Source organism: Poecilia reticulata, linkage group LG17, assembly GCF_000633615.1.
Source record: "Poecilia reticulata strain Guanapo linkage group LG17, Guppy_female_1.0+MT, whole genome shotgun sequence".
Taxonomy (NCBI): domain Eukaryota; kingdom Metazoa; phylum Chordata; class Actinopteri; order Cyprinodontiformes; family Poeciliidae; genus Poecilia; species Poecilia reticulata.
Genome location: NC_024347.1, coordinates 4,412,543 through 4,436,844, shown reverse-complemented (window position 1 = coordinate 4,436,844; position 24,302 = coordinate 4,412,543). Strand labels below are relative to the sequence as shown.

General features: G+C 41.2%; 1 protein-coding gene across 2 annotated transcripts; it reads left to right on the top strand.

The window, feature by feature from the left end:
• Positions 1 to 1,805: 1,805 nt before the first annotated feature.
• On the top strand, positions 1,806 to 22,146 carry LOC103478999 (SH3-containing GRB2-like protein 3-interacting protein 1). 2 transcript variants are annotated; one of them, XM_017310019.1, is made up of 23 exons: positions 1,806 to 1,893; positions 5,568 to 5,631; positions 5,938 to 5,983; positions 6,305 to 6,361; positions 6,642 to 6,699; positions 8,153 to 8,328; positions 8,423 to 8,434; positions 8,887 to 8,898; positions 9,226 to 9,250; positions 9,750 to 9,813; positions 10,874 to 10,944; positions 11,039 to 11,113; positions 11,216 to 11,284; positions 11,366 to 12,127; positions 13,112 to 13,233; positions 13,320 to 13,470; positions 14,933 to 15,044; positions 15,134 to 15,289; positions 16,160 to 16,292; positions 16,396 to 16,598; positions 17,313 to 17,377; positions 18,177 to 18,335; positions 18,433 to 22,146. In XM_017310019.1, exons 1-23 carry the CDS (start codon positions 1,884 to 1,886, stop codon positions 18,453 to 18,455), a joined length of 2,625 nt encoding a protein of 874 aa, XP_017165508.1. In that variant the 5' UTR covers positions 1,806 to 1,883; the 3' UTR covers positions 18,456 to 22,146. The 2 variants fall into 2 exon arrangements, with proteins under 2 accessions (XP_017165508.1, XP_017165507.1); XM_017310018.1 differs by having other exon boundaries at positions 18,171 to 18,335.
• Positions 22,147 to 24,302: the final 2,156 nt, after the last annotated feature.

The following is a 24,302-nucleotide window of genomic DNA, read 5'->3' as shown; positions in this document are numbered from 1 at the left end:
AAAGCCGTCTTCAGGAAGTCATCACAACATCTCTATTAATCCTTGAACGTTTTCACCAGCGTTTCAGAGAAGTAGCTCCTATAAGGAGCTCATCAGATGCTCAGTTCCACCAGGTGTTTGCTAATTGTTGCTGGCTAGTCTGAAGGAGCTGAGTGTGTGAGTGTCGGAGGTGGGATGCTTTGTGAGGCGGAAACTGCAGCTGAAGTTGAAAATCCAAGTCATCTTCAATTTTTAATCGTTACGCAAGTAAATGTAACTAGTCACTACCTAATTCTGACTATCTGTCACACTAATTAAAGCTGAGGCACAACTGGACCCTTCAACATAAAAATGTCCCAAAAGATCCTAGTAAATCTGCCAAAGACAGATTCAGAATTAAGAAACAAAATGTCCTGGGCCTAGTCAAAGCCCAGAACCTGTATGGGCTGCCCTCAATTGGGCTTCATATATAAGAAACCGGTGGGACAATCTTTCTTCAGACCGCTGTCAGAGATTTTTAGTTGGCACAAGGACTGTCTCGCTATATTTGTTAAAGCTACAATATGTAATTTTCATAAAGAAAATGGTTTGTTGAAACCGTCACTAAGTTGTGACAGTTTGGTATAAGACGGGTAATCTTCTCGTAGTGCAAACTAGAAACAACCAATCAGAGCCAGGAGGTGGGTCTTAGCGCTATCAATCACAGTCTTGTGTGGTGCTGCTTATTCCGCCCTTCACTCCCACTTTTCTCTCTGCTATGCTCTATCTAGCATAGCCTGTTGGGAATGCTCATGCTAGTTAGCATGAGCAGAACTAGCATGCTGATGGTGGATAAACAGTTTTCCCGTAATCATAAGTTGCTACTCCACCATTAGCACATTTAGCATCACGTTCACAAGATAGATTGGCAGCACTAAGCCCCTCCTCCTGGGTCTGATTGGTTGTTTTTGTTCGGGCATTTCATCAGACGGCAGTAGCAGCTCAGGGAGGAGGTGGAGGAGACTGATCTTTTCACAGATTGTCTGTCTCATAACAAACTGTCGCGACATAGTGACAGTCTGAACAAACATGCACACATATTCTTTGTAAAAGTTACATACTGCAGCTTTAGAGTGCCATTTTTTTCCTTGCCATGAATTTTTGTTTCTACATTTTATTTTACAAGTTAAACAAAGTTAATACAATGCAATTAAATGCTTGTCTTTCCCAGAGATGCATTTCTTCATTTAAATGTCCACTACGAGCTGGGATCTTTTTTTTTTTTTTCACAGCGTGCTTGCAGCTGAGTGCGCGCTCAAGGCAAGGAAAGACGGCACTAACTAACCGAGGCATTAAAGGACAGCGACCTGCCATGTGACCGGGCTTTCAGGGATTGGCTCACTGCAGATGTGACATCACAGAGCTTCCTCCTCCTTCTGCTCCTCCTCCTCTTCCTCCTCTCCCACTCTTCTCTGCCTCTCTCTGCCCATCTAGCTCTCTGTACCGCTCTCTCTTCCTCCTCAGCATCCCACCGCCCCCCAGCCCCTCCTCACCCCTTCACAGAGATGGCGTGTGTCGATGCTGCTCAGGCGTCCGGGGCCTAGTGCACTCAGGGAGGACACCCCCCTCCCCTCCGTTCCTCCTGCTTCCCCACGTATTCGGAGTGTTTATTCCCTCGGTCTGTCTTCTTGCTCGTGGTCCTCCAAGTGTGTCGCCGTTTGTCGTTGTGCCTCCCTTGTGCGAGCCCGGCCCTCTCGAGGGTGGAAGAAATCAACATCGTGCTTCACAGCGGTGGAGGGAGGTGGGATGAGCTGTGCACAATTAGCCATGCCCTGCCCAGACTCCGTTTTGACCGCCTAGATCTTTCTTCTTCTTCTGTCCACGTGTGCACCCCAGAGGGCGACGTAGGATGAAAATCTGCGACTATGATGCAAGGTAAACGTTCCGCGCAGCGCCTCTTCCTCTCGCAGTTCTCGCCACGTCCCCCTCTTGTCCTCTCGTGTCCCGCTGGGTCATTAAAGCTAGTGAATCCGTTGGTGTGATCCGTTGTGCTGCGCAGAGTGAAGGAGGTATGTGCATGACCGGTTTAGCACCATGGCTGCAGCAGTGCGTGAGTGTGACATTGTGTGTGTGACAGGTTTACAGAGAGGGCAGCGGTGTGATGTAGGTTTAGCGTGTTTCCTTTTGCACTGCTGTGTTTGTGTTTTAAGACGGTACGTCCACCTTGTAGATAACCGATAAACAGGCTGCTCTGGTTTCAGACTGTCTGGTTTCCGTGTCAACATCAGTTGATAGATGGATATAATCCGGTTTGCCGTATGCAGAGTTTTTGCCATGCACTTCCAGCCGCCTGGTGATGGAAGGTGGCTAATATTAGCAAAAGGCCTGCAGTCATCCTGCTGTGATGATGTGCTCACTTGTCATGTGGGAATCCGCACTCAACACAGACGTGTGCAAATTCACCGCTGTTGCATAGTCCCGGAAAAGTATTGAACTTTTTCTGCAATTTTTCAAGTTACAACTGCAGACTTAAAGCTGCGGTATGTAAAAGTTTTATTAAAGAAACGTTTGTTTTTTTTACATGTTATTTAGCTTTCACCATGTCTTGACAGAATAATATCAGCCAGATAATCTGTGAAAAGATTAATCATCTCCACATCCTCCCTGAGCTACAACAGCCGTCAGATGAAATGCACAGCTCCCGACCAAAAACAACCAATCAGAGTCTGGAGGAGGGCCTTTGCGCTGTCAGTCATCCTTGTGAATGCGCTGCTAAATGTGCTAAAGTCAGAGAAACAGGAAAAGATCATACAGGAAAAGTTTATCTGCTGTCATCTGTGGAGATGCCAACTGGCATTAGCATTCACAACAGGCTTTGCTGACGGGGAGAAACTGCATCATCCAAGTAAACTTGGAGCTTGTCTTGTTTTATTTGTCATAAAAGGACTATCTAAATCATAAGTCTTTCCAACCTGTGCCAGAAGCACAGTGGATGCCAAAGTTATGACCTCTGATTAATTTTTTCCTCTAAGAAACAGTAGTTGGTTTGGTAGCTGCTCCGTTTTCTTCTATCCTGGGCTGTGGTTGGAAATTATTCTGTTTTGGGAATCAAGTTGACCTTTTGTAGAGATATGTATCCACTTCTGGTAAAACAAAGAAGTATCTTTAATGCTATATTATCTGAAAGATGAGTAAGTGATGGACAGGCTCAACGTCTCTGAAAGGTCTGACGATATTGTCATGCGGAGCACTCGCTGAAGCGCTAGGCTAATGCTAGCATGTTTGCTCTCGGCTTTGATAGGACTCTTTGATCGTATATTTCTGAGCAGCTCCATCAAATCGTGTGCGAGCAAAACTTACAAAACTTCTGTAAGAACGTAGCACTTTGCTTTGAACATTGTAAATGTTTAAGATGAGTGTTTCAGCTGCTTTTAGTCTCTTTATTTTCTACAATACACAGCTCATCTGAGCAGAGTGCAAAGAGCAATCACATGACAGACAGGAAACTTATGCCGTCAATACAGGCTCTTATTTTCAGTAGTAAGGGGTGAAAAAAAAACACCCAGTCTCCTTATAGCAGCCAAACAATGTGAACAGCCTGTGTAGGCCGTACACAGAAGAATAGTTGAATATATACATTAAAAAAAAGTTGGTGCAAATTGTGGCAGCAGCGCTTGCTGATTGATGCTCTACTGCCTCCAGGAGGTCCAGACTCAAATGGAGGTCATATCAGTTAACAATGCAGAAAAGATGAACTAAAATGCCCTTATTTAATGAAAATAAATCCTCCATGAAGACAAGAATGTGAGTGAGTCAGAGGTTTGCTCTCTTTTATAAAAAAAAAAAAAATAGTGATAACTGCTTAACATGTCAAGTTTCAACTTACTTTTTGTTTTGGCCGTGTCTGCAAAAAGCAAAAGTAGCATTAACTGATAGGTTAATGTGGGAAATTTTGTCATTTGCGTTTAACATAAAGTCATTTGTTGATGAAATAATCAGTGTTTAGTCTGTGCTGTTCAGTTCAAAGTGAACCTAAAACAATACATTTCATTATTCCCAGAACTTCCGTCTATAAAAGAAAAGCCAATAAAACAAAATCAGATATTAACAATTTTACAATAAAATTAAGTGTCAGATCTGAAACGCACTGAGACAAGACGATACAAAAAAAAAAAGCAAAGTATGTAATCTGTAAAGAAATCAAAGTGAATTAAAGTGTGTCTTACATCTGACATAAAGGAGACCCTTACTCAAGTGTATTTATAGATTCATAATGTTTAATTAGCCTCTCCTCAGGCGGGCCTCATAAACGGGTTACCTAAACAAATCTTGCTGGAATACAAAGAGTGATCTGCATAGCTGTGTATTCAGCTCCTCCCATCATTGTATTGAACAAAGTGTTGTGTGTTTACTATTGAGATAAGGTTCATGGGGTGAGATGTTTTCTGGCACTAATCTGATAAACAAAATGTCATACCCCACCACACCACACTACATTACACCACACAATGTCATACCATACAACACCAAGCCACACCATGCCATGCCATAACGTAACTTACTGAACCGTACTGTACCATGTCATACCACACCACACACACCATGCGATACCATGTAATACCTTACCAGGACATACCATACTTTATTTATAACACTTTAAAATAACGCTTGGCTGACCAAAGCGCTGTACAACAAAGGCATAACCCAATAACCATAACATAACTAAAAAAAACACAAAATAAACACAGTAAGTCATTCGTTATCCGGCACCCACTGATTTAAAAGACAATAAATAAAAGTGAGTTTTCTTGCCTCGTTTGCAGAGGCAGTTCATTCCAGAGCAACTGTGAAGGAACAATCCCCCCTAAAATATTTTGCCGCCTCCATGTGTTTTTTGAAAGGGCCAATTAAATAAAGGTAGTAGAAGTCAGTCCTCCTCTGTTACGCCTCTGTAAGGTAGAAGGTGAGAGACATGATTTAAATTAGAAGCATTTACTCAACGAACAGCAGGATTGCTGCAGTAAATTCATCCACCATCATTGGGAGATTTTATGCATTGTGTTGACGTCGATGTCACGTGACTCCTCCGGTCACATCCTGCATTGCCAGCCCTTTATTTTTTTAAGCATGGAGTTATGTGATTTATGAATGGCCAGACAGAGCTCAGAGGCGGCTCATGTTTGAAGGCTCGTGACTGTAACGTTTGGCTAAACAGGCTACGGAAATCTGGATCCGCATCATTGCTCCTCTGTCATCCCTTGAGCACCTCTAGTGAAGCCTTACTTGACCTTAGCTTCAGTTTTCTTTCTGTTTTATGTAGGAAATAAGGGGGTGGAATTGAACCATTACCATTTCAGTCTGTGCTGCAGCTTTCTCCACATAGCGGAGAGTTTGTTCCAAATCAATATCTTCATTTAAACAGACATATTGCCAACTGTGCATTTCCTCTTTTTTTTGTGGAAAATGACATTCCTCCAAGGCTTACTACACTGTTAATCCTGTTTATTTGCTGTTGAGTATCTTTTATTGACAAGGCAATTGACTGAATATAAGGCACTCAAGCTGTAAATAATATTTACGATGACGTTCCTCTCCATTTTCTGCATCAGGACTGAAAAAACGAACCAGGAAAGCCCTGGGCTTACGGAAGAAAGACAAGGACACAGATGCAACGTGAGTTCGCTCTGATGCCTCCATATTTATGCTGCAGGGGCCACTCTCTAAATGCAGCCTAATGACCGAGACAACGAAGCAAAAATAACAAACTTAGGAACTTTTTAGACAACCTCCAACATCCCTGTGTAGAAAACGTTTGCTAGATTTCAATATGCTCATACACAATACATGAAAAGTAAATATTTTTGCAAAGTAAGGAAAATTTTGTAATCTGTCAGAGTCAGGCGTTATTTACAAAGCACTCATTTTTAGCAGGTTTGAATGTTTTTTTCCGGTGTAACTCGTCTGTCACATTTTAAACAGGAGCTCACCTGACAAAGAGGGAAGCGAAAGCGGAAAGAAAGGAAAAGTACGTAAAAAGAATGCTTCCTATGTTTGTGGCCATAAACTAAAACATAAAAAAGTCAGATTTTTAAACATTTTTATTTGTAAAACAAAGAATGAGCCAAAATGGAAGAAAAAGTATGGGAAAAAAAACCATATTGTTTATTATTGAATGTCTTCACTAATTTTCTTTCAAACCTGATGCTGGCTCAGCATGTCTGTCTTCGTCTCGTCTGTGTAAAGAAGTTGGTTGCAGATGCGCTGTGCGTTGTCGCACACCTGCTTCACCTGATTTCCATTCACCTCGAGAGTAGTTTCTAAACAACAAACATTGCTTTTGTTTCAGAAAAAGGCCAATGGAGCTCCAAACGGTTTCTGCGGGGAAATCGACTGGGACAGATATGTAAGTCTCCGCAGTGCACGCCTCGTTTGTCTACCCACAATCCTCCTGCTGTTTGCGCGTTCAGAAGCGAGCCGACGCTCTGTAAGCTCTGGGATGAAATGGTCCCGGCGTTCGTGTTGTGTGAGTCAGGCTTTTAAATACGCTGTTTGAAGAGAGTTACAGCTGAACGTTTTGGAGCTTGGCCAGCGAGCTGAACGTCTCGGGAAAGACATCCGTGAAGCCAAACCTCCGTTTGCAACATCGCCTTACTCTGCCTCTACCGCTCCGTTCTCTCTCGCAGGCCTCACCTGACGTCGACGAGGAGGGTTTCAGCCTGCGGCCCGGCGAGGGAGAAGATGATATCCTTTCAGCGAGACGAGGACCAGCGGCGCTCTCGGAACATGTCGCTTGCAACGCTATTGACTTGTTTAGTGGAGTGACTCTTCAGCTGAGTGCCTTTTAGCGTTAAATGAGACCAATCGATGGTCGTTCCCGCCCCGCCACCCCCGTATGTTTGTCTCTGCAGGCGCTAAAGAGACAAAGGAGCATTAAGGCAGGCGAACGCTGTGATCATTCCCCAACTCTTTAGTCACTCCTTCAGCGTACTCCGCTCTACTTCACCCACTCAGCTGTTATAGCATTCACCTTTTTCAGCAGATTTCAGGAAGCTTTTAAATAATCTAGAATCCTTGAAGGCTAACTAATTCACCTTGAGTGTAGTTTATATTACAGTATATATCTACTTACATGATGTTGAGAGAATACCAAGGGCTTTTTAAACATCTTTTATGATTTTTATTTTTAAAAATCCCTGTTTTCATGATGTTTTTGACCAGAATATTAGTTTTATGGCAGAGGTTGTTGACACCAGGTCTGCCGTTCAGCTGCCTCACCTTTAACAAGGACAAATTTTAAGACATTAAGAAATTTGAATGCCATTCGTCACATTTTTCTAGATTCAAAGGCAGGACCTTTGTGTTTGCGTGTTTCTGGTACGGCCATTAATCTGATGCACACATGAGATCCAGAAAAGACAGTGATGGATGATGAAGCTGCTTCTTTTGGCCCGCTGGGGGTTAAAATTGGCTTCAAAAAAACAAGCTGATGAGAAGCTGGGAAAGACTGTTGTTGTAACTTAAGGAAAATGTCAAGAGGTGCCTAGTTTTAGTTAAAATACTAAAAAAGTGAAAAAAAATGACAGGTGGCGTTATTGTATTGTTACTGTAAGTAGGACATGCACAATGTCCTACTTTTTTATAGCTTGACTTTCTGAGAGTAGGAAAATTTAACCTTTACGTCTATGTCAAAATCTTATAGGACAGACACCGTACAAGGAAAACTCTTCCATGCCAACTTTGAACATCTCAAACCGCACGTTGTACTACTTCTACTTAAATAATTTTTTTCGGCAGGTTTTCAGGAAAATGTTTAAAGGTTTTGGCCTGTACAGATTTCTGCTTCACTTCAGCCTTTTTGGCTAATTTAAGATCATCCCTTCATCTCGTATGATCAATGGGCACACACACCGACCGGTCCTTTGAGACCTCGTCATGCAGGACGAGTTAGAACCAGAGCAGGAGCAAAACTACATCTTCTGTTCTTTCCTGTTTTCACTAAGGGTGTTTTCACACCTGATAGTCCAGATGACTCAGTTTGATCTGGGACCAAAATTCCAACATTTGCGGAAACGAGTCAGATTTCGATTGCACATTCACACCTCGCCAAACAAACTGGACTTTCTAGGCTAACAAGCAGACAGCGAGAGCAGTTTCAGATCGAATTCATCACACTTTGCCCTTGACCAGCCTTCACCGGCTTCCAAAGAAAAGCACTTCTTCTCCTCCAGCGACTCGGACGACGACGAGGACAGTAAGAAAAAGTTCAAAATCCGGATCAAGCCGCTGGTGGCGGACAGCGCCCGGTGCGTCCCCCCATCGATGGACGAGCTGAAAGCCTCCGTGGGAGGTCTGGCACTCTCTCCTTCCCTGGTGAGCTGACACTGACAGAGTTCTGCTTCATGACGTCTGTTTCAGGGTCTTACTGTGTTCATCCTTTCTGTCAATTCACTGCTTTCCTTTGTAGAGGAGAAGTCCGGTAAGCTCCTTATGTTTGTTTTTTTCTTCAAATGCCTCACCATCATAAAGGACTGTGGTGGAATGTCATTGTCTCCCTGTTTTTGCATGTAGATTCTGTTTTAACATGCCCCTTTTTAGCACTAAAACCCACCACTTGTTTTTTTTTTCTGTTAATTCTTTCTGTTTACTTAAACTTTACTTCAACCTTTCTGGCAAAGCACACGTTTGTTACATAATGCAAAGTAAGAAAAGAACACACAGGAAGCTGTGAACTGGTCTCAGTTCAGCTTCTGCATGCCAAGTGGGCCGTTGCAGCGTGATTCGACGTTGACCAAAGTGTTGCATTATGGGAGCTTTGCGGTTGAAGTAAAGAAGATGTGTTGTGTCCAGTTTTAGTTGTTGTCCCGTTGACTGATTTGTCACTCACTCTCTGACCCAGGTCTGTTCTCTCTTCCTTTTTGCTGGTCTCAGAGACGCAGTCCGGTGAGTTTCTCTGGCTCCACCTGCTGGTTGGAAGCCTGAAAGACAGCCTCCTGTTAAGTTGTGACAGTGCACAGATCTCACAAATGGACGAGTATTTTCACTGATCAATTAGAACAAGAAGCAGTCAAAAGGTTAACAATGTAGGGAATAAAGCTGATGTTTTCTAATTCAAATAGAGTATGAGAAATACAATTATATTCAAAGCATGACTAATTCTACATGACTGTAGAATTTTTTTTTTGATTTTATTTCTTTAATAGATTTATCAGAATGCACCATAGATGATTTGTATTGCTAACATCTGTTCTCTGCTTTTCCACTTTGCAGGGGATGATAAAAAGAAACCTCTCATGTGAGTACATTTACTTGCATCAATATTTTATTGTTATGTATTATTATGTTTATCATTTATTTATTTACCAAATGAGGCCATTGTTTTGACGTTTACTGCCTTGCAAAAATGTATAACCGGCTGGAAAAAGTTTGARAACACCATCTTCAATGCTATTTATCAGTATTTTGTGAGAGAGGCCAACACAAGGAGGTATATAATTGGGAAGCTGAAGAAAAGCGATACTTGTTTTTCTAAATTTAAAATGTTTCTTGCATTTTAACTCAACCCCTTTCACTCTGAAATCTCATGGAGCCGCAATCTTTTGCAAAATAGCTCAACCTCAGTAACATCAGATAAAGAACATCTTTAAGGATAATCTCTCAGCAATTTTAAGCTACAAAATGTGGAAAAAAAAAACTTTTTGTAAGGCAGTGTGTATTATTACACTTTACATTGGTCACTCTGTCAATCTTATCAATTTCTTATTTAGTTGGTTAAATGGTTTTCGTTGCCATAGGCGAAGAGATTGCCCGACCCAGACGCTCGACCCCAACACCAAGTTATGCATCTGAGATGCCAAGGTTTGTGATCCTGCAAACAGCTCACAAGTGAATGTTTTCACCAAAGCCCTGGTATAGATAATATTCCTACATGATCTTCAAAAGTCTGGACAAGTCTTGAGTTGACTTTTTATTGTTTTCCAATGTCTGGAGAGGTTTGGAAATTTAGTCTGGAAAATCTTTTGAGTTTCCGAATACCATTCGTTGTATTTAAATGACAAAAACATGAATTTTTGAACAATGATGGGCTTTATCCATTAATTTGATTCATGAACGTTTTATGAAACATTCTGGAACTTACCAGGTGCAACCTGCCTGTATAATGAGGTGACTTGTGACAAGGCGCTTACCCAGAACTTTCATGTAATCTTTATGGATCTTTTCTAGAACTTTAGCTATTTCTAAAACTTTCATGCACCTTTTCTAAATGTTACCATTGTCTTGTAGTTCTATTAAGAATTCATGCAACTTCTTTTATTTAACTTACCTTGAAATGCTTCGGCCCTTTCCCAGGATCTTGCTGTAACTTACCATCCATTTGTGAGAACTCACCATGTTCCATGAATCTATCTAGATAACTAGCTATCATTTAGCTATCTAGATAACTAGCTTTCTATCAAGCTATCAAGTTAGCTAGCTATCTATCATGCAAGCACCATTCTGGATATCTACCTAGCTATCAAGTTATGTAGCTGTCTAGATATCTATATAGCTATTAAGTTAGCTAGATATCCAGAGTTAACTATGTAGCTATCTGGTTGTCTATCAACATAGCTAGCTATCTGAATATCTATCTTCCTATTAAGTTAGCTAGCTATCCAGTTTAGAGACCTCAGTGTATCCTACATAACTAGCTAGCTTAGTTAGCTAGCTGAATGCAATTTCAGAGAAAGTACCAGATAGGTTCAGAGAAAGTTCCATGGAAGTACTTAAAAGTACATAATCTCATACATTTTATTGCTGAGAACATAGTTCAGCAGTACTCAGTCAAGAAGAATTAGATTCGATCACCCAGAACTGGAACTATGCTGGCTCAGATGAACACTGGCACTGTTTTAGATGAATGTGTTTTCTCTTGCAGCGCCACTGCGCCGCAGAACGTTCCCGCTTTGTTCAGGCTTCCTTCAGACAGCAGATATGCCAGATATGACGGTCTGTCTTCCACTAATTAGACATAACTTCCTATATGTGGTTATGTGGTGTTTCCTGCTCAACTCTGTCTTCTTATTTGTTGCGGCACCATCAGTGATCCGTAGCGGTGCATGGGGAGAACCCAGACCGTGTTCAGAATCCCAGCTGAGCCGAAGTTTTCCAACAGGAGGTGAGTAGGTGGACCTTTGTTGTGCCAGTAAATCCAACTGATCTAATGTGTGTGTGCGTGCGTGTGTGTGTGTTCGGTGATGCTGAACTGTCTCTTTTGCAGCTCCTCCTCCGCTTCCTCCAAAAAACTTCCCCTCCAGAGGTCGGTATGGCTTTCCATCAGACCTGGCAGGTAAATTTCCTTCTGAATTCATCGGTGGAAGTCGGTCTCGCGCTGTGATTTAATGACTACTGTTCCAACTCCTTCTTACAGCTGATCTGCATAACGGCAGGGCGGCACGCAGCTCTGCCCCCATTTATCTGAACATCCTGTCACCAGCCTCATACCGGGGGTCACCGGGCCCCGACCTGGACGACGTGTTCGGCCCCGCTGACAGCCCCAGACCGAGGGAGGATGCGCCGTCCCCCAGATGGGTCACGTTCACGGACGATCGACCTCCACCCCCCGACGAACCGGCTCCCCCGCCACCGCCGGACTCCCCTCCCCCGGAAACACCCACCTCCACGCCTTCCACGCCAGACCTCTCACCTGGACCGCCGCCGAACGAGCCCCCTCCTTCTCCGCCATGCTTTTCCCCTGGCTCTTCCCCTCCTTTCACTCCGCTAGACTCGCCCCCCTCAATCGTTCTCGGCCCTCCACCCCCAGATGAACCAGCTCCCCCCTTACCTCCCGACTTCTCCCCTTCCGAGTCTCCTCCTGCTTTCCTTGAAGAGGAAGGAGTCGACGAGGAGGTTCTGCAGTTCGCAGGATATGCCTGCGCCCCTGCTCCCATCAGCCCCGTCCCCCCTCTGCCGGCAGAGCGGAGGTCCCCGCGGGCGGCGGTCACGTCTCCCTTAGTCTACAGGACTCTGGGAGGAAAGAGGACTCCAGAGGGAGTTTACCAGAGAGATGAAGTACCAGAAGTGACAGGCTCTCCCAGAGAGCTGACACCCAGCTTCAGGGGAACACCGCCTCCTCTTCCTCCATCTGCGTACCGGTCCATCATGTCTTCCCCTGGGCCCTACTCTGGCAGCAGTGAGTGTTCTGCTCTCTTTGTAAATATGAAGCCCACCTTCAGGTGAATTTAAAGGGGTAAAGTTGACTTTTTTAAGCCTTACACCATTGTTTAATATTGGTCTCTCATCAAAATCATACTTGGACTGTTGCTTTGACTCTTTCATGCATGTTTGAGAAATCCTTTAACCTCCTGTGGCAATTTTGGCTTCAGATTGTATAAAGGGGCATTATTATGTGTTTTCCAGGCACATAGTGCTATTTCATTTCGTAGCACCATGTTACCTTTAGTCTTTTGTCAAAATGCTCCATATATCAAATGACTTTAAAGAAGTATGACTTTGCAATTTAACACCTTGAAATTGGGTCTCTGTCCCTTTAAAAACTCTTGTTATTTCTGAAGCTCTGCCTATAATGAGCTCAGTAGATGTGCAGCTCCACCAGATGTTTGCTAATTGCTGCTGGCTAGTCTGAAGGAGGTCAGTGGAGGCATTGTGGTTGAGGGCCGCTCTGTGAGGGTGGAAACTTGGAAGCTGCTGCTCAGAGGAGGAGCTGAGCCTTGAAGGTGGGGCTAGGTCCACCCAGGCGTTTTCCACAGCTGAAAGGTTGCCATGGGAGATTAAAGGATTTTTCAAACATGCATTAAAGAATCAAAGCAAAACTCCAGGCGTGTTTTTGATGACGGAATAACATTATTATTAATGATGATTTTACATGATACCGCCCCTTTATTGAAAACATTTTTGACCTTTATTTAACCAGGATAAAACTCCTTGAGATCAAAAATATTTTAAGAGTGTCCTGACAGCTAGACACAGTTAGGTACAGTAAACGTGGTCCAAAGTCAATAACAATAGCATCATTAAAATAAAATACTACTTTCTTTGTACGTTTTTCTTATGAGTTTGGATTTCTGTAGATTTAGAAGTTTGTAAACCTCGGATCGCTTGATCTTTGACTCTGACTTGAAACAAAGTGTCACCTGGACTCTGCTGCCCCCTGCAGGTCCCTCGTCTCCAGCCCGCCCTACCACGCCTCAGTCCCGGGGGAGTCCGGTGCCTCCTCCTCCTCCTCCCCGCCCGTCCTCGCGACCGAAGCTGCCCCCAGGGAAACCAATCACAGACCTGGTGCGTAGAAAAACTCTCGGCTTCAGCCTGGAATCTCTTCAGTTTTTCAGGGTCGAGACCGAGCGAAGCTCCGTTCTCTTTCTCAGAGTCGGCCTTTCAGCCCCCCGGTTTCAGGAAGCCCTCCACCTTTTGCCCCCCTGGCCCGTGCCGAGAGTTCCTCCTCCCTGTCCTCCGTCACCTCGCACAGCGCAGCGTCCACTCCCACCTTAGGGCGGGACCTCAGCATGCCCACCGCAGGTACGAAGGCTGCCGCGGGCGCCTCGCCACGGCTCCACGTCCACACGCCGTCTTGCCTCTTGTCGTCGTGTCCTTGTCTCACTGTCTTGTCCGTCTCATGACTCTCTCCTCCTCATGTCTCCGCCCCACCCAGAGGCCTCGCAGCCTCTGGTTTGGTTTGACCACGGCAGGTTTTATTTAGCTTTTGAAGGTGAGTCGCCCTGTGGACCAGCAGCAGCAGCATGAAGCTCTTCTTCATGTTCTTGCTGCCCATCCCATCTCCTACTCACCCAGATCCCTGAGTCGTATGGATGTGCAGTGCTGGTCCCAAGTTCACCAACGCTCATCATGAATTTCAAACTAATTTGTGGCTTTTAATAATTTGTTTCAAGTGCTCTTCTTTTTTTTTAGGGTAGAGTGACTTTTATTTCTAGTAGCAATTATTTTAGTTATCGATTCATTCTGATGATTAATCGATTAATTGGATAAAAAAAACTGGCACATTCTGAATATTTATTGTTTAAGCCTTTTTTTATACAATTTTAGAGATACATTGAAGGAAGAAAATAAACATTTTATTACCTACAATGCAACAAAATATCCTTCCTTCAGTGAACGCTCAGAGGATGCATCAACAGGTGAAAAGCTCAGACCTTTCTAGCTTGACTGGGCATTAATACAGTGTATTAATTCAAACCAAGTGAAGCTAAAGGAATGCCACCCCGGGAGTTTTGGGTAGAACAAAATTACAGACAAAGAAGGAGTTTTTTGTGTCTTAAATGCAAGATGTATATAATTTTAATATAGTTTTGGCTTAATTACTGCTTTGACTGTGTTGTTCTTTCAGCAAATGGCCTTTTTTTGAGTCTATAATCCAGTCAACAATTAATCAATTACTAAATCAGTTGACAATTATTTCAACAATCGATTCATCGCGATTAATCCGATTAATTGTTTCAACCCCAGTGACCATGAAGCAAGTTCAAAGAGTTTCAAAATCTAGAACTGGCTGTTTTGCCTCCCAAGTCACATCTGCAGATTAACAATAGTCACCCTGTTGCCAACTTAGTGACTTCATTATATTTTGTGACTTTTCAGACGAAAACAAAAAAATTGTGTCAGCCAAAATTGGAATAGGCAGGTCAGACTTTTTAAAGATTAGTGATCGGCACCCCTATTAAAATATTAGTGTTGAATGGATAAAGTTAAGCCTACACATATAGTTATAGTGAAGATTACCAAAAACTCACTCTAAACTTTTAAAACTACTCAAACTGTTTGTTAAATACCTTTAAAAAATGTTCCCATGTATTATTAAAATCCCAAACGAATCATGATGAGTGTATGTAAACTTCTGAGCAACACCGTGGATAGTTTGGTTTAAGCTTCACCTGTTATCTTTTGTGATTTTATAGATTTATTGCAGCAAACACTGCATTAGAAGATTTCTGACAGCCGTCTTTTGGTTTTATGTCCTAACCAGGCTGCTCTAGAGGGCCCAGCCCGCTCACCATGGGGCCCCAGGACACCCTGCCTGTCGCTGCTGCTTTCACCGAAACCATCAATGCTTATTTCAAAGGCGCTGACCCCAGCAAGTAAGCAAAACAAAAAAAAAAACATGAGTTCTCTCAGTATGACTGATATTTCACAGTTCGGTTTGTGTTTCCTTCTCCGTCTGCTGCAGATGTGCGGTGAAGATCACCGGGGAGATGGTCCTCTCCTTCCCTGCAGGTATAACCCGACACTTCGCTTGCCACCCGACTCAACCCGTCCTCACCTTCGTCATCAGCAACTACAGCCGCCTGGAGCAAGTCCTGCCCAATCCACAGCTGCTCTGCTGGTGAGCTTCAAACACAGTGAAGTTGCCTTTTTTTCTGGTCCATGAAATCCAGTTAATGCTAAGATTTGGGGGCTACATTTCTGTGCATAGGTGTTAATATTTTAGTTTGATTGTTATTGTTTACTCCTGGGATGTTTGTTCCAGATCAGTGGTGCATAGAAGCTGAATGCTGTTTGTCTGTGTTTGGTTCTGGTTCTGGAGAGGCATAGCAGAATCAGAACCAGAGTAAGAGCTGAAGATGGACAAAGTCAAAGTCTGGATCCAAAATGTAGAGAATCTGTTGCTCAACCTGATAAATGAACTGAATGGACAATAATGTCATTCAATAGAAACTAGTAGAGGCTGACCTTAGACTCCTTGTTTCAATTGGACAAAATACATATGCACGCCACACTTTTCAGATTTTTGTTTGTAAAACAAAGTGTTGCATTCCCAGTAGCTGCATTTCCACTGACCATGTCATTGTGTATTTTGACACTTAAAAAATAATTCCGCTTAATGGGAACAAAACCATTTTGACAGAAACGTCTTGTTTTTTGATAAAACATTTTTGTGCCAGGATAAGTCAGGGCAGGGGGAGGAGGTGCAAAAAAAAATTATTGCACCAATTTTTTTTCGAAATTGGTGCAATATTGATTGAAGTTTTGCACACATTTGTAATGGAAACACAGCTAATTAAGCTCTACTTTGTGTCGGTCTGTCTCATAAAATCGGTCTGAAACACATTGAAGTTTGCGGTTAAGCGTTAAAAATTTTGCAGAGCGCTGCGGCTGACCGTCTCAGACACAGACAGGAATGAATTGTGCACATGAATTATCCTTCTATGGTCCTTTTATGCCTGAGCGGAACATTGTTCTCGTCGCTCTGCAGCGATGGCGCTCCAGACGGTGTAGACATCAAGGAGTTCTGGGTAAACATGCCAAACCTGATTACCCATCTGAAGAAAGTGGCCGAACAGAAGCCTCAGGCGACATACTACAACGTGGATATGATCAAATACCAAGTACAAAATGCCATTTTTCTTTTTTTTTTAATCTCTAACATTATTCCTCTTATTGAAGACATGAACTGTAGTTCACGTATTCCTCTTGGTGTTTCCCCGTCAGGTGTCAGCAGAGGGGATCCGGTCCACTCCTCTGAACCTGGCCGTGAGCTGGCGGGGCGATTCCATCAACACTGACCTTCGGATAGATTACAAATACAACGCGGAGGCCATGGCCGCCCCGGTGCCGCTACACAACATCCACTTTGTGGTTCCGGTGAACGGAGGCATCACCCGGCTGCACACCATTATCCCCCCCGCCACATGGTAAAGGTCACTCAGAACCCCTAAACCACACCCAACCTACGAATTAGCCTCAGGCGATAAGTCAGTTTTATTGATTCATTTAATTTTTGGTTTTTGAAGATTTAGATTGTTTTGGAAAATGTTGATTTTTCTTTTTCACTAATGAACTCCTTTGGTTTCCATAATTCAGAGCGATGCCCGAGGCGGCCATCTTCTGTTCTGTTTCGACTTTGAATTCTGGTCAGCTCTCAGTCTAGGAGCCAGGCTAAGATGTTTTCCTGTTTTTAATTGTGAGATTAAAGTTGTAAAGTTACAAGAATGCAGTTGTTACGTTAGGAGAACGAAGTGGTCATTTTATGAAAACTCCAACATGAAAAAATAACAAAAAGGGGATTATCCAAGCTTTTTTTTTTCATTAAATTAACTTTTTTTCCTGTAGTTTTTGCATTTTTTTTCTGTTAAAATTTCATCCTTATTCTGCTATTGTTATGACTATATTTTTTTAATTGAACAAAAATTCTGGTAGCCTGGCCCTAATAGTCATACGACTATTTTCTGGTATGAAAAAATTGCAGACTTAATTTTTGTACCTTAATGTTCAGCCATACTATAAGTAATCTTTGCCACCTAACATTCCTTCTTAACATCCAGTGAATGAAAAGGAAAATATGCAGGTTAATCCATAAGTCTGTTAAACATAAAATGATATTTTTTTTCGTTCTCTCTCTCATTCAGGAATCCAGAGCAGCAAACGATTCAGTGGAAAATCCAAAGCCTGTCTCAAAGATCTGAAAATGGAGGCAAGAGTTTGTTTTTTTTGTTCATTTGTTTTTTGGTTGAAAATCACTTTGTCTTTCCCTAAAAATACAGTCATTGGAAAAAAAAAAACTGAGGGCACCTGAACTTTTTCTGTAGCATTTCTCACGAAATTCAAATTCATGTCGTTCTTCAGCGAGTTGCGTGGAGGATCACATCATACAGTAGTAGAAATGTTACCTGAAATACACAAAGTAAGCATATTTTTTTTGCATTACTGCATATTATCAGACTACAAAATTCAAGCGTGTTATGTTTTCTTGTATTTTTTTCCAAAATCTTACACTTTTGTTTTATTTCTGTCACTTCCTGGTGTAGTTTATGTTATTGACTGTGATTGGTTCTTTTTCATCCGAGCAATACAGCAACTGGATGAGAACAATCTGTCATTTCCTGCTGCTGTGGTTCAGCTACATGCGCTTTGGAGTTGATTTTGCGTTTGAAAGATACGTAAAATTTCACGCCTTTTTGGCCTCGTTGGTGTTCCGTACGTGAGGAGCAGAAACGTCAGAGAAAACGCACCAATCGAGTGTGAGTTATAAACGACCAGTACCACAAATTATTGTTTGTTTACATTGATGTATGCACTCACACCAGATTCACTGCTCACCCGCATTGGTGGCACAAAGGTAGCGCCATAGAAAAGCCAGGAAGCCTCCAGAAAACGATCATAATCCAAACCCAAGAAATTCAAAGGAATAAACAACATTGCTTTTTTTTTTTTCCAATGACTGCATTGCTCTGTTACGCAAAATCAGACATGTGCGTATTGTGTAGGAGTAGGGGCTCTGCTGGGCCGGTTCCAGATGGAGGAGGGTCCCTGTAAGCCGTCCCAGCTGGCCGTCCAGTTCACCAGTGAGGGCAGCACGCTGTCCGGCTGCGACATCCAGCTCGTCGGGACCGGCTACCGGCTGTCTCTGGTCAAGAAGAGATTCGCTGCAGGTCGACTCCGAGTTTGTTTTAAATTTCCAACCTTTTGCGTCAAGATCTTCCCAACCTGCTGATCCTCCTGATGTGTTTGTTGTGTTTTTTTCAACAGGAAAGTATTTGGCAGATAATTAGCGAAAGCTGTCGATGAAGAGCACCGAGGAAATGTGACTTTTTTGACTGTGAAGACTACTGATCCATCCCACGTTTAGTGCTCTTGACTAATTCTCCTCAGCAAACCGTCGGCGTGAACGGTGGAGGTCTGCTGCAAGAACACAGTTTATGCAAGCTAACACAAATCATCCTTTGTGCACCTGGAACGGAGTTAAAGACGAAGAGCCGTCAAGTCTTTGTTGTTTTGGTGTAAAAAGAAAAAACAAACAAAAAAAATTAATAATAATTGTAACTCATTCAGTGATCCAGCCTTATTTCTTTAGTTATTTATTCTTTAGTTGGTCATTTCTGTAGATGCACTGCGAGAGGTAACGAGAGTTGATTGTATAAAGTCTAGAACAATCTGAAAGGTGGAAAACTGGATCTGGTTGACATGGCCGCCTCCCATCAGACAGTCAGAGTGAGAGTCCGTGTTTTCATCCAATCAGAACCGTTCCCTCTGTTTTCAAGCCGCTAATCAGCATTTTGAGGCGACATGATGAGGATATGAAATTTGCCGTGCCTTGTAAAAATATTCCTTTTGCTGTTTTTCGCGTTTTGCGTCGTTAAAACCCAAACTTCAAATGGATTTCGTTGGGATTTGACATAACAGACCAACACGAAGTAGAGCCTGACTGCGAATTGGACGCAAGTGGATAGTTTTCAATTGCTTAGCAAATAAAAATATGTAATAAAATTCCCCTTGATGAGTGAAGACTCCAGAAAATTGGTTTTCGCTGCAATTGCGCCTGCAACCCATCTACCAGCTCTGCACATCTAAAGTCAGACATTTTTGTTGGTTCCTCTTTGCAAAATAATCAAGTCACCCAGATTCAATTGAACATTTTAAAACAGTGATCTGCAACTTTTACTATCAAAGAAGCAGCTAAATAAAACTGGTTTAAAGCCGCTAACGTTACAGGACCTTTCGAAAAGACGACGTAAATTGTTTTCATGAATATCTACTATTGGTAATTTGATAGCTTTTTTTTGAAGACTCATCTTTTTACTTAAATTTTTGGTGTTTAAACTAAAGAAAAAAGAACATAGATACATTTTCCTCTGTGGAAAATGGTGCAAAGAAAGTACAGTTTACAGCTTCAATACAAGAATAAATGTTAATCATACTTTTGAGGTGATTCTGTTATGGGAATTCAATGTAATTACGCCACAACAACAACTGCTGAGACCTGCATTTGTTTAGCACACCTACATTTAAAAACATTAGCTGGTTCTTTGTCATTTTTTGCCTGCTGCTGCCAAGTTTTACCGTAGTGACGAGCATGCTGGGCTCTGTGTTGATCTGTCATATAAAATCTCAAAACATTTCAGTGAAGTTTGATGAAATGTGACAAAAATATATGAAAACGTTTATATAAATCAAAACACCAATTAGTAAGAATGTTTGGGGATTTTTCTTTTCATAATTCTTGAATTTGGTAAAATATCTTTTTTTTCCCCCTGAAAGCGTCAGATTTTTCATCTCCTGGTGTTTTGATTCAGAGGAATAAATTGGAACTTGATTTTAAATGCGCGATATCATGAGAATGGCTCGCTTCTCTTCAGAATTCCATAAAATGAAATCTTTTGTTGTGTTCAGGATTGGCACAGACTTGGAGCGCTAGCTACGTTTGTGGATTACAGACCTCTGTTGGCACCCCTGGTAAAGATGTGTAAAAAGTCTAAAACTGAATCAATATTATACTTAGTTCCTCTGATCTACAACTTCCCTTTTTTTGCAAATAGGACAGTACTTAGTCTTCCTTTATAATACAGAGCCGGAGAAAAACATCTTTATCTTTGTTAGCGCACCACTAGCCAAAAAGTTAGCAGCACTAGCTAAAACGCTTCCGGTGGTCACCCTAATCCTGAAGCATTAATCATAAACCATAGGTCCACTAAAGCTAACGGTAATTTCTCTAAGCTAATGCTAAACGCTAATTTCAACCTTGTTCACATCCACAATGGGTTAATGACACATGTTATATATATTTCTGTATACCTCATTCGTTTGGCTTTTTTTGTAGACTTGCCACTTGTTCAGTAACGTTTCTTTAAATAATAAAAAAAAGAACATGAGGAGAGGACTTCAAAATAAGTCCATGAATATAAATGTCTAACTACTTGAAGAATTCAGTTGTTAACCGAATAACTGAATTCTTCGTTCAGTTAATGAACGAAGACTTAACTTGTTTAACACGTCAAACAAGTTAAGTTTTCACAGTTAGCAAAAAAGCTAAAGCGTTAACGAAGAAGGAAATATTAGCGTGTAAACGGAAGTGTGCCCACCACTGGTTTCTTTAACTTTAAGTAGAATTCATTAAATACAGAGACAGATATGTGTTAATGTTTTAACAGTTAGTTAATGGCTAGTTTTATAAAAAATTTAAAAATAAATATTTAAAATGTGTGTTTTTCTAAACTTTGCAATAAAAGATGAATTTACTTTAAGGGGATTTTTCCTCCACACATCTTTCCAGAGGGTGTCAATAAGTGTTGCTAGCACAGAAAATAAAGTAGCGCCATACTAATACATGCAACAAATTATGGTAGTAGTGTTTGGCAATTTTTACGGGGGATTTCATTCGGCCATGTAGGTTGCGGCTTCCCCTGGACCAGTCGGAGTGAACGGTTCAAAGTTCGACATATTTGCTGTGGGATACGTGAGCGTACATGAGTGCCATATGTGGATGAGGAGAAGTTGCTGAAGAAGTTTCAGAGTTGATGACTGTAGGAAGTTGCCTTTGATGCTGCTAATACCAATACGGTCACTTTTTGTTGGCCAGGACCTCGAGGTCGTGACTAGGGAATTTTTAGGGATGTTCAGGCTGTCGTCGGTCAACAGTAGAACGTCTTTCTAATGGGGACGGCACTATTTAAGTCTCTGTTTTATTATTTCCTTCCTTTTTTTTCACCATCATAAATACACAATTCATCATTTTCTAATAGCAATATTTTAAAGCCTATGTGTAAAAAGTGTACATATATATAAATATATATAAATATATATATATATAAAAGTCGTTACGGACATTTGTCTGGACATACGGACGTGTCTGTGGTTGTCCCTTAGTTTGTTGATGTCAGCACTCAGAATACATTTAGTTCACGACACGCTCTCCACCCGGTGTTTTTCATGCAGGTTTGTGTTCAGAAATAATAATTTAGAACAAAAAAAAAAAAAAAAGCTACTTGTGGATGTTTCCTAATGGTGCCACACCAAAGTGTTTTTGTCCTCCTCCGTTCCCATGGAAGCAATACCAGTTAGTCCGTCTTCATCCTGGTCATGATGTGTGTGTGTTTGCTGTGTAGGTGTGCTTTGGGACGAGACTTTTAGCTTTCTTTTAAGTCTCCACTCAACGTTTCTCTGTCCATGCACCTTCGAACACTCACTGTCGATAAATCTGGCATGTCATTGATGTACCTAGAGGTGTTTTCCATGCGATGTTAATGCTGTTTGTTTTTGGTCGGCGCACAGAATCCAGTTTCACTGCAGCTTGTTGCGAAATGTGTTTTGCAAATCACATTCACTTTGTTTACTCAACTTTGGTCTGGGTTATATATTTACGATGACGTATCGGGGCCATTGTGGATGGACAAAAAAAACGGGGAGTACATTTCTGCTAAAAAACCTCAGAAATGTTCAGGTTAATGTCAGAAACTGTTTAGAAGGAAAAAAGAACAATTCTGAGCTCTAAAAGGCAAAATTTTGCAATAGTAAACCCATATTTTTTTTCCTATTTCTTGAACATTTTAGATTTTTTAAACTCACATTTTCAAGATTTTTTTCTAGAAGATTTCTGAGATTAATCTAAAAAAATTCTGAGTTTTTTCCAACAGTTTTACTTTTCAAGTTCAGAAATTTCCAAGTTTTCTTTGTAGGATAGAAAATTTCAGGTAGTTTTTGGTGAAAATTTACTCCGTTTTTCTTATTATCTGCAATGACCCAAACAGTCGTAGCCATCTGATTCTTTAGGAATAAAAAAAAAAAAAAATTTCAGTTGAGGGTGCAGAATTGATTTTAGTTTTCTTTTAGATTTTTACAGTGCCTTGTAAAAGTAATCACACCCATATTTTTCTGTTTTGTGACGTCACAACAAACCTCAGTGTATTTTTTGCAAGAAACCAAAATTAAATGTGTAGGTGTAAAGTTACTGAAACATAATGGAGAACATGATTTTCCAAGAATTTAGTTAAAAATCTCAAAATTGTGGCATGTGTTTGTCTCCAGCTTCCCTGCATTAAAATCTTCTTCTACATGTTTGCTGTTCCCCGTGACAACACTTAGGAACTAGTCTTTAAAGGTTTGAAGTTGTCCCACACTCTTTCAGTTTTCAGATAAGACTGAACATTTATCCATGAGAAGTTTGAAGCTGGAATATTGTTTTATGACCTACAAGGGATGCAAACCATTAATCGACTTATTTATTGTGAATTAATGGTTAATAAACCATTAATTATCTAAGAAGATAAAATGAGTTCCAATCGGTTAGTAATGTCCGCTTAGACACCTTCTGTTAGTGTTGCGGTTTGGCCGCCATCCAGCAGAGGGCGCCGCTGGTCATCCTTAAGTGGAGCCATCAAACTACCAGAACGGTTAAAAAAAAAAAAAAAAAAAAAGCTGTAAACGGAGTCTGGTGTGACATGAAAAAAAGCACTTAACGTTATGTTTTGAAATAAATATAAACATTCAAGAAGCTCGTTGAGTTTTACCTCCATTCATATCGCATGACGGAGCAGCGTCACATTATACATTTAGCCCTTGATACAATGGAAAGACAGAAGACAGGAACCTCTGGTGCAAAGGAAAACGCAGATTTTTTAAGAAAATGGCTGCTTATCAATTAATCGTGAATAAACCCATAAATTTGATCAACTTTAGATCAACTCATTAATCAATAACTTGCATCCATATGACCTAACCATCCAATCCTTCTCCCTGACCAGTCTCCTGTGTTTCATTGTCTTAATGTTTGTTCTCTGACTTATACTGACATTAAACTACACATAGCTCTAATAAAAAAGAGTCTTCTAATACCACTTAGGTTTTTGTTCGAGGTGTAAAGGAGATGGAATGCAAATTCATTCTTCCGCTTTACAGATGTGTGTTGTTCAATTTTTCTTCCTCTTCACAATTATGCACTACTTCATGCTAGCCTTTCACACAAAAACATCCCAATAAAATACACTGAGTTTTGTAGCTTTACTGTGACAAACTGTGAAAGGATTTAAGAGGGTGTGCATACTGTTACGGGGACTTGCATAACTATATATTATTTTTCTTTTGCCTTATTGAAGAATAAAAACAATGGTTATCATCATGTGATCCTCTTCCTCAACTTTTCTCTGCCTTTTGGCTGTAACGTTTTTAATGTGATAGAGTCAGAATATGCAAACATCTCAAGTAAATTTCACACCCAAAGCTTTTAAAGGTAAATATATGAAAAAGTCTATAATGTAACATCTGTTTTACTTGGTAATAAAGAAGAGAAAACTGATGAAGGATGTCTTCGTGTTACTTCAGGAGTTTTAAGCACATGTGTCAAGATGTAAAAAAACCCCCAAACAACTAATTTAACTGTTGCGTATACCTATTTATCAGCTAGCTAAGTGTCGTTTCCATCATTTTACAGCATACAAATTAGGTAAACTGGCTTAACAACTCATTTATGATATAATGGCATACACAGGATGTACAACCTTCTACTCAAACATCTTAAATCGGAAATGATGGCCATAAAGTCCAAACCAAACAGGCTTTATGAGTGTTTTTCCTCACAGTGTTTGGAGCAGTAAAAGCTCTCACTCAAAGAAAAGCCCAACTTCCCT

Excerpts from the sequence above, each read along its gene's own strand:
- LOC103478999 (XM_017310018.1), top strand. Across the intron at positions 9,251-9,749 it reads GATAAAAAGAAACCTCTCAT|GCGAAGAGATTGCCCGACCC; the intron begins GTGAGTACATTT and ends TCGTTGCCATAG. Across the intron at positions 9,814-10,873 it reads TATGCATCTGAGATGCCAAG|CGCCACTGCGCCGCAGAACG; the intron begins GTTTGTGATCCT and ends TTTCTCTTGCAG.